The sequence below is a fragment of the Indicator indicator genome, chromosome 4 (assembly GCF_027791375.1).
Source record: "Indicator indicator isolate 239-I01 chromosome 4, UM_Iind_1.1, whole genome shotgun sequence".
Lineage (NCBI taxonomy): Eukaryota > Metazoa > Chordata > Aves > Piciformes > Indicatoridae > Indicator > Indicator indicator.
Window position 1 is genome coordinate 4753790 of NC_072013.1, and position 10085 is coordinate 4763874.

The 10085-nt window shown below is 52.7% G+C and overlaps 1 protein-coding gene across 1 annotated transcript; it reads left to right on the forward strand.

Annotated features, from left to right (window-relative positions):
• The first annotated feature begins 6241 nt into the window (after positions 1–6241).
• On the forward strand, positions 6242–8868 carry IRF2BPL (interferon regulatory factor 2 binding protein like). Its single transcript, XM_054400409.1, has one exon. It carries the CDS (start codon positions 6242–6244, stop codon positions 8453–8455), a length of 2214 nt encoding a protein of 737 aa, XP_054256384.1. The 3' UTR covers positions 8456–8868.
• The last annotated feature ends 1217 nt before the right edge of the window (positions 8869–10085 follow it).

Below are 10085 nucleotides of genomic sequence, written 5' to 3' on the forward strand. Positions count from 1 at the left end.
AAGTGCAAGTGGCTCTCAGTGGGAATAGCCTTAAAAAATGCACTGATTCAGTTGATTCATTATTGTTGATTGTTTACTACGTCCACAGGACATAAGATGAAAACAGTCCAGAGATAAAATAAAAATAAAAACAGCAGAAGACCCAGCCTCTGTGTATCTCAGCCTAAAACATGCTACCCAGTTACCAGTCCCTCACAGAGTGAGCAGAAATAATTTTGAAGTGCCTTAGTTTGCATGGTGAGATTTGACAGAGGTTAATGTGTGGAAATCTGGCCTTGCGGGCGGGTTTTAAAACCCTAACGGCAGCTCTAGGAAAACCGATTTGGGGCAGCTCTCAGAGAGGCATTCTGACTTACTTCCGGGGGAGAAATGAGAGGCTGATGGGGTCGGTTGGCTGCGGGACCGCCTCGCCTGGAGACGTAGGCCTGTGGGAGGCTGCGGGCAAGGCAGCCTCCCGGCAGGCTGTGACCTGGGCTCTGTGTTCCAGCAGTGATGTAGCATGGGACCGGTAAAACAGGAAGGAAGAAAGGAAGGAAGAAAGGAGAGGAGCGAAGGAAGGGAGGGAGGGAGAGAGGAAGGGAGAGAGGAAGGAGGGAAGGAAGAGAGGGAGGAAGAGAGGGAGGGAGAGAGGGAGGGAGGAAGGAAGGAAGGAAGGAAAGGAAGGAAGGAAGGAAGGAAGGAAGGAAGGAAGGAAGGAAGGAAGGAAGGAAGGAAGGAAGGAAGGAAGGAAGGAAGGAAGGAAGGAAGGAAGGAAGGAAGGAAGGAAGGAAGGAAGGAAGGAAGGAAGGAAGGAAGGAAGGAAGGAAGGAAGGAAGGAAGGAAGGAAGGAAGGAAGGAAGGAAGGGAAGGAAGGAAGGAGGAAGGAAGGAAGGAAGGAAGGAAGGAAGGAAGGAAGGAAGGAAGGAAGGAAGGAAGGAAGGAAGGAAGGAAGGAAGGAAGGAGGAAGGAAGGAAGGAAGGAAGGAAGGAAGGAAGGAAGGAAGGAAGGAAGGAAGGAAGGAAGGAAGGAAGGAGGAAGGAAGGAAGGAAGGAAGGAAGGAAGGAAGGAAGGAAGGAAGGAAGGAAGGAAGGAAGGAAGGAAGGAAGGAAGGAAGGAAGGAAGGAAGGAAGGAAGGAAGGAAGGAGAGGAAGGAAGGAAGGAAAGGAAGGAAGGAAGGAAAGGAAGGAAGTGAGAGAGAAAGAGAGGGAGGGAGGGAGAGAGGGAGGAAGGGAAGAGGGAAGAAGGACTGGAAGATGGGAGGAAGGTAGGGAAGGAGGGAGGAAGGGAGGGAGGAAGGGAGGGAGAAAGGCAAGTTGCTTTCCTGTATGGGAAAGCTATATGTCAGCAAGGCTCACTACCTGAAGAATGATAGAGAAAACCAGAATTATAATGAGAACTGAAATGATAAACAGAAACACGTAATTACACTCCTATTCTTTGTAACTAGGTGTTTTGACACTTTCTGGCAGCTCCTAGTAGAAGACAATGTTGTTTAACTTTTAATTTTATGAAATTATGCAACTCCTTCCTGAAGCGTTTGTGTTTTGATGTGCTGAACATGCTCCTTTTACCACTTAGTGCTGTGTTCAGTGCTAAACTCTGCATTGTTTTGAAGCCAATAATGTGATGGTGATGAATTTTATTTTATTTGCTATACTGAGGTAAATCCACACTCTTGGGAGTGTGCTTCCCTTCTGGTACTTTTTTTTTTCTCAGCTGCTGTAGCTGCTCTTTTGACCAGTGAGGAAAGAGCCATTTCTGTAGGCGAGTGCCTGCAGTAAAACCCAACTGCTGTGACTGCTGCACTCATCGGTGTCAAAATTTCAGAAAGCAAGCAGGAAAGGGTTAAATGTATCCCCAAGCTATAGCATTTAGAGCCAGGCTAGACCATTCCTTCTTACGATCACAGGCTCCTAATTATTACTGCTTGCAAACTTTGGAGTTGTCCTATATTCTGCATAATTAATGCTGATCAATAATCAACAATCGATAATCCTCTGTTCACATCTAGAGCAACAGTAATGCGCACATAGGGAAGTGGCACGGAGTGGAGCCTGGCTGAGGCGCAGCAAGGCACCTGGGGTTTGTTGCTTCTTCTTTTGTGGTACACTGCACCCTCCACACCCCATCTCCATGGTTGCCCTAAGCAAGGTCCTGGCCACCTCCCACAAGCCATGCCTCATGTGATGGTTTGATGCCTCCTTTTAATTTGAAGCTTCACCAGCTCTTTCAATGTTACACAGATGTGTGTGTGTGTCTGTGTGTGTACGTACAAATAAAGAAGGTAAACAGGAACAGAGGGAAATGGATTATCGGATGGCAGTATTTATCCTAGCACTGAAAGGAACAAGTTAGTAGATTTCACTTCTGATAGTGAAAATTATATTCCTTGTCCCATGGGACTACTGGCAGGTTGTAAACTTTGGGCAGTCTCTGCAGAATTCCTAATGCTGTGGCCAAAGTGCTGACTCGTGTTCCTGCACCAAAAGCAGTGGCTGGGCAGCAATTGTTCATGGCCCCAGTTCCGTCCCTCCATATTATTAAACAAGCCGCTGTCTGGGGGGGGGTCTTATGCTAATTTTTGTTTGCTTGATTCTTTCTTTCAGTTAGCCAGATCAGGCACCTGAATGGCGTTATTGTTTGGGCTTCCTCTTTTCCTCTCCAAATGTAACTTTAATTCCCGAATTATATTTCAGAGATAAATAAACACCAGGCATGTTTAGTATAAATCCAGCAAGACTGATCTGGACTGCCCCTGCCCCACCATTTGCATGGCAAAGAACAGGGAAGCCAAAAGGCAAGCAGGAGAGCATACTGCCCACTACCCTTGCAGGGATGATGCTGCCACAGACTGGAGCTTGCTTACATTACCACCATTCAATCTGTTTTCCCCTACCAGATCAGATTGATACTAACATCTCATTCCCTGTGAAGGTGCCACATGGCATTTACATTGCAGTTCCCTTCATCAGTCAGCCTCTTGGAGATCATCACTGCTGCTGGCCACGTTGTTGCTACACTGACACTTCATCCTTAAGTATCGTTTGCGTAATGGTACAGTACGTACCCAGGACCAAAGTTTAAATCAAAGTTTAATCATTACAGGAAAACAAACATATTTCCGCAACTGTGTATCCTGCAAGTAAAAGTAAAGGCAGCTTGGTCGGTCACAGATGCTAATCTCTTCTCTTTTTCTATTCACAAACTATAAAGGGAGTTGATAGCACCTGTAAATGGTTTTCTGAGTCTAGATTATATCTAAGGTGATTATTATTTACACCCACTATAAAGACTGCTCTTGTGAGCCAAGATGTCTGCTCCTGTGAGGTGAGTGTTACCAAAAAAGGACTTTCTTGCAGGAGGATTCGGTGGAGTGAGGAGCCAGGGTGAGGGGTGGTTCAAGCACACAGTGCCTTGTCATGTGTTGGGTTCGTATAACCCGAGGACTGAAATACAGTTGCAGTTCTACATTCCCAGACTCTCAGGGTGAAAGAGAAAGCCTCAGCTCTCTCAACCTGAGTTTTTAAAGAAGGGGTGACCTTTTCCCAGAGCCCAGTTGTGCTTCTCACAAGAGGATCAACACAGTGCAGTGAAAGGCTAGGAAAGAAGGTGACCTTCCAGTATGAATCAGAGCGAACACGTGCTTGTTTAGTCAAGTAAAGTTGTATTAATGTAGAAATCCTGCGGCCATCACTAAATCACTGTAGCTGGAAGCAAAGACTTTTACTTTGTCCAGCTTTCATCTGCCTTGCTGGAAGAGGCTGTGAAGCCTCTATAATGTCCACTGTTTAGGTGTGAAATTTCCAGGTGTGAAATCCACTCTCCTTTAGCGCATCTTTTTCAGCCAATTTCCATTGGAGAAGGCTCATTGCAATTCAAAGACTTTTCTATCTCCACTTGCTCTTTCTGTAAGCTTCCCCTGAAAAAGAGTCACTTTGTCGTGATTTCTTACTGTATTTTATCTCGTCCTGCCATTCCAGTAACTTCTGCATATGCATTTGATTAAGCTTTCTCTCTAAAATAATTCCACTCAGACACATATCAAATTCCTTTGCCAGATTTATAGATTATAACCATACACATATAAAACGTTTTAGACAGCTCAAAATGGAAGTGAGACACATTGGCGATATGAAAAGAATTATTTAAAGCAACATCTTTTTGTGTGAGTTTTGAAACGTTATTAACGAAACACAAGGTATCTTTGCTGCTTGGTGCGACATCGCTGCTGGGCGGGCGTGTGTGTGTACGGGAGCCGTGGCACTACGCCATAGAAACCTCAAGTCCCTTTAAAGCACTGAAGGAAACCAGTAATGGACAGGGTTTCAGCGTTGCTAGCAACAAAGGAATCAGGAAGAGGTACTGAAAGAAAGAAATCCATCCAACACAGCCCAGCTGGGAGAGGCTCCGCATTCACCGAGCCTTCCCCCCGCTGCGCACCGCCTCCGCGGGCGCCCCTGAGCCCGACGTGCGGCAGTGACGCGGTGCCGGTGCCGCCCGCAGCGCAGCCCGCCGGGTCCCTGACGAACCGCCTCCCCGCAGTGAGACTTTGTTATTCTTTGGACGTGGACAGCGATGTCGGTGTTTGCACAAACAGCCGCCGACTGCAGCGGCTCTGCCCATCCTCTCCCTCTCAACAGCAAACACCAGCGTGGCCTCGGGGGCGGGCGGAGAGCGGGCAGCTTTGGGGATCATGGTCAGAGGAAAGCAGGCTTCGGGGTTTTTTGATTTTGTCTTCCTCACAGTGCAATGAATTCTCGCCTTATTTGCATAAGCCGAAGTTGTTTTGAGTAGTTTGCCTGTTAGCACTGTTATGCAAATGTTAGCAAGCTGTTTAAAGGGGGAAACAGAGAAAAGCCGAGTGTTCCTTCTCACAGCGCCAGGGAAATCCTGTGTCCCTTTGCATTAGCGAGATGAGATCACAGCGCTTACTCACTTGCCTGGCCTCTCCTACACCCCTGAGCAACGCACGGCACTATCTTTCCCAGCCTAGCCTTAGAACACTCAGCAAACATGGCTGATTGAAACAAACCAAAAGTGGAAGAGCTTTCTGATGCGGTCATGGGCTCAGAGAAACTGTGTCACTCTGTCACCGGGATCACTGAAAGAGAAACACGGGATCGGATATCAAGGCGGGATCCCCCCGTTTGCGTCCGCAGCCGCAGTGCACGGAAACCTCACCGAGAGCCTCGGTGGCAGGACACCGTGCAGCCATCACGGAGGGAAAGCAGGGGGGGCGATCCTCGCCTTTACAAAATCGTGAAAATGAGACATTTGAAGTGGAGAACCCAGCCAGGAAAACACCCCTACCCCCACACTGTGCATGCGCATCCCGGCCGCCTCTAGGCGACGGCGGGCCGGTGGCGCGAGCCGGGGAGGAGGCCGAGGGCGCGATCTGCCGTTCGAGTTTCCAAACATAGCCGGCAGCGCGGACTGCCCGCGCCCTGCCGCACTCCAGCTGCCGCCGCGCCGGAGCGGGCAAGGCGCCGGGCATGCGCGCCCAGCGCAACAAGTGGGCTCCGCGCGGGCGGCCGGGGGAGGGAAGAGGGAGGGCGGGCACTTGGCGGTGACGCGCGGCCCCGCCCGGGCGCAGTCGAGCCGGGAGCGCGGCGCGGGGGAGGGGAGGGGCGGCGCGGGGGGAGCGCGGCGCGGCGGAGGGGGCGCGCAGGCACAGGCGGCGGCGCGCAGCACCCCGCGCTCGGACTGCGAGCAGCGGCGAGGATGTGAGAGAGGAGCAGGCGGCGCCGCTCGCCACGCTGCTGCCGCCGCTGTCCCCGGGGCCGCTGTCGCTCCGTCGGCGCTCGGGAAAGCCGGGACTGGACAGCTCCGTGCGGGCGACTCTTTGGTTCGCGGCGGTGGATCAGCACGTACCGAAGTGCGAATTCGTGAGGCAGCCGCGGCGGGTGGAAGGTGACTCCCCCCCCATCTTCCTCCGTGCACCTCCGCCTCCTCCCGGAGGAGGAGCAGCAGCAGCGGAGAGCTAGAGAACGCAGGGAAACAGAAGCGGCTAGAAGGCGACCCCCACCCAGCCCCCCGGAGGAGCGGTAAGAGAGGTTCCCACTCCACCGGGGCAGCAGCGGCAGGACCAGGTGGAAGAAGCCTTCTCCAGCAGCAGCGGCGAGCTAAAAGCAGAGGGTCCGCTCTGCTGAAAGGGGCAACAGGATCAGGTACGGAGAGCCACCCCCCACTGCAGCCCGGGGGGGAAGACTGAGCCAGCCCCTAACCCGGTGGCAGCGGCAACAGCTGCCCGGCCAGCAGCACCATGTCCGCCGCGCAGGTGTCGTCGTCCCGGAGACAGTCATGCTACCTGTGCGACCTGCCCCGTATGCCCTGGGCCATGATCTGGGACTTCACGGAGCCTGTCTGCCGGGGCTGCGTCAACTACGAAGGCGCTGACCGTATCGAGTTCGTGATCGAGACGGCCCGGCAGCTGAAGCGGGCGCACGGCTGCTTCCAGGACGGCCGCTCCCCGGGTCCCCCGCCGCCGGTCGGTGTCAAGGCAGTATCGCTCAGCGCCAAAGAAGCGGCGGCGGCGGCGGCCCAGCAGCAGCTCAACCATGTGGACGCTTCCTCCAAGGCCGCCTCGGCGGGGTTGACCCAATCTAGCCTAGACCGCTACGGGCTCAGCGCTGCCGCAGCGGAGCAGCGCAGCCGCTTCGAGTACCCGCCGCCTCCGGGCAGCCTGGGTAGCAGTCACGGCGCCCGCCTGCCCAATGGGTTGGGGGGTCCCAATGGCTTCCCCAAGGCGCCTGAGGACGGGCCGCCGGAGCTAAACCGACAGAGCCCCAACTCCTCTTCCTCCTCTTCTTCCTCCCGCCGCGGGGCGCACGGTGGGCTGGTGTCCGGCCTGCCCCCGGGGGCCGCTGGCGCCCAGATGAACGTGCCCCCCAACCTGCTGCCGCAGACCTTGCTCAACGGGCCCGCCGCCTCCGGCGTAGCGCTGCCCCCACCGCACGGGGGCCTAAGCGGTCGCGGCGGCGGAGGACCCCCGGCTCCCTCTGCCTCCTCCCAAGGAGGCACCTGCGGCAGCGGCTCCGGGAGTGGCGGTGGCTCGTCTTCTGAGGCCTGCGGCAAGCGGCCGGGCTCGGTCTCCAGCAGCGACCAAGAGCGGGAGCTGAAGGAGAAGCAGCGCAACGCGGAGGCGCTGGCCGAGCTCAGTGAGAGCTTGCGGAACCGGGCCGAGGAGTGGGCCAGCAAGCCCAAGATTGTGCGAGACACACTGCTCACTCTGGCCGGCTGCACCCCCTACGAGGTGCGCTTCAAGAAGGATCACGCCCTGCTGGGCCGCGTTTTTGCCTTCGACGCTGTCTCCAAGCCGGGCATGGACTATGAGCTGAAGCTCTTCATCGAGTACCCCAGCGGCTCCGGCACCGTCTTCTCCAGCGCCTCTGGCGTGGCCAAGCAGATGTACCAGGACTGCATGAAGGACTTCGGTCGCGGCCTCTCTTCGGGCTTCAAGTACCTGGAGTATGAGAAGAAGCACGGCTCCGGCGACTGGCGGCTCCTGGGGGACCTGCTGCCCGAGTCCGTGCGTTTTTTCAAGGAGCTGGTGGGTGCTGACATGCTGCCGCAGCCCTACCTGGATGCCAGCTGCCCTATGCTGCCCACGGCGCTGGTGAGTCTCCCGCGGCCGGGGGCCGGGGCCGGCGGGGCGCAGGGCACGGCAGCCGCCTCTAGGGGACCCGGCGGTGGCGGTGGCGGCGGCGGGGCGATGCGCAAGAGGAAAGCCTCTCCTGAGCCCTCGGACTCGGCCGAGGGGGCTCTGAAGCTCAGCGACGAGCAGCAGCGGCAGCAGTGGATGGCCAGCCAGAGCGAAGCGCTCAAGCTCACCATGTCGGCCGGGGGCTTCGGGGCGGTGCACGGCGGGGGCCCCCCGCCGCCACCGCCGCCGCCCCTCGGGCCTCACTCCAACCGGACCACGCCGCCCGAGTCCGCCCCCCAGAACGGACAGTCCCCCATGGCTGCACTCATGTCGGTGGCCGACACGCTGGGCAATGCCCACTCGCCCAAGGACGGCAGCTCGGTGCACTCCACCACGTCCACTCGTAGGAACAGCAGCAGCCCCGTGTCGCCGGCCTCTGTGCCAGGCCAGCGCCGCCTGGCCTCCCGCAACGGGGACATGAACCTGCAAGTGGCCCCTCCTCCCCCCAGCGCCCATCCCGCCATGGACCAAGTGCACCCCCAAAACATTCCGGACTCCCCCATGGCCAACAGCGGGCCCCTGTGCTGCACCATTTGCCACGAACGCTTGGAGGACACCCACTTTGTTCAGTGCCCCTCTGTGCCCAGCCACAAGTTCTGCTTCCCTTGTTCCAGAGAGAGCATCAAGGCCCAGGGGGCGACTGGTGAAGTCTACTGCCCCAGTGGAGAGAAATGCCCCCTAGTCGGTTCCAATGTGCCTTGGGCATTTATGCAGGGCGAGATCGCGACCATTTTAGCCGGGGACGTTAAAGTGAAAAAGGAGAGAGACCCTTGAGTAGGAAATCCAATCCCTTCAGACTCCTGAAGATGTAGAATTGTGAATATAACAAACTGCAAAAGTTAGTCTTATGTATAGACATTATTTTCGTCGTATGTTTCTATATTTTGAAACAAAGGTATGTACTCTTCTTCATTTGAAGGATAGAGCTGGTTTTTGTTAAACAGAATATAATATTGTTTGGTTACTACATAATACCTGTTCTCATTTCTTTGGCAGTGTGTTGGCTAGGTACAAAGTTAATAGCCCTTAGCGATTACCTGCTGCTGGTGTGTATTTTTGTAAATGTATGCACTTCTCTGAAAGAAGAAGAAAAACAAAAAAAAAAAGACTTTTTTTTTTTTGCCAAGGCCAGTGTTGATGCCTAAAAAAATGCTACAAAAAATGGTGACAGCTTATGTTTTACAAGCCCTGAGTGTTAGTCTTTCACTTTATTTTTTTTTTGTTTTGTTTTGTTTTGTTTTTTGTTTGCAAAACGGTGGGGTGGCTCTCGGGGGGAGGGTGTTTTTTTGTTGCAAGTTTGTAAGGAAAATGTTTCAGTTTGTTTCTATTGATCTGAACGTTTTTAATCTTCATGTGTTTTTTGTTTTTGCTTTTATCGATGCACGGATGCTTTTGAACAGTAGAGCAAAATGCTGTACATGAAAAACATGCTCTGTTTGTCCTTTATACATTTCTGTAGTTAACAGAACACTGTAATGTGCCTTGGAGCTTAGTAAATTGTAATAAATTCAATTGATATTAATACTCCTTGAGTAACAAGTTTTATTTTTCTCAGAGCAGCATGCACAAGTCATGTTGCCTTTTTAAGTCTCCATTATACCAAAAGCCTGCAGTTCGTTGTGGCAATTGTGCCACTTGTATGCACATTTTCACATATATGTGATAAGATGATGATGGTTTTATCAAACTTAGCTAAATCTTGGCACTGTGCCTATTTACATTTCACCTTTAATGTTGCAGTAACAGTTGCTGACTAAGCATTTTCTATTTACTGTTTCTGCATCTCATTTCCTCCTCCCTTCTCCTGCCCTCCCCCCCCCCAGCTCTCCAGCTGCAAACAGGGTTTGCTTGCAGTACAGGATGCATCCATTGCCTGTGCAGTTTAATAAGGCTTAAGATTTGAAACGAAGCCTTCTATCACAGAAAAACCCAGCATCATGTGGTTAATAATTTTAGTTGATTTCAAGAATAGTCATCAAAGCTTGACATTAGCTGTAATCTCTTGGTAAGGTAGGACTGTAGTTGAATAGAATGAAAAAAAAAAATAGGTAGCGAGAAGTAACAGCTTCTGTAGCTGGTAGGTAGCTACCCCATTTAGGCAGTGACTTTTCAACTGAATTGGTGAAGAGTTCAGGGAGTGTGTTGTGTGTTCAGGTTGAGGAAGCTTCCTTAAAGCACTGAAGTTAAATGCTTTCATTTTGGCAATGATCATGTGTGATTCTTTGTATAATTAATTATTTTATGTGACACTGGCATTTTCTAGAGATTAGGGTGCACGGCAATACTTGTTAGGTGATCAACAGGCAAAGTAAATACACAGGTCTCACACTAACTGGAAAATGCAAACAAACCTAATGTGAACTTTGTTCTTTCCAGTGAGGCAAATGGAAGAAAGAAACAAAAC

Excerpts from the sequence above, each read along its gene's own strand:
- IRF2BPL (XM_054400409.1), top strand. The coding sequence starts at position 6,242 with ATGTCCGCCGCGCAGGTGTCGTCGTCCCGGAGACAGTCATGCTACCTG.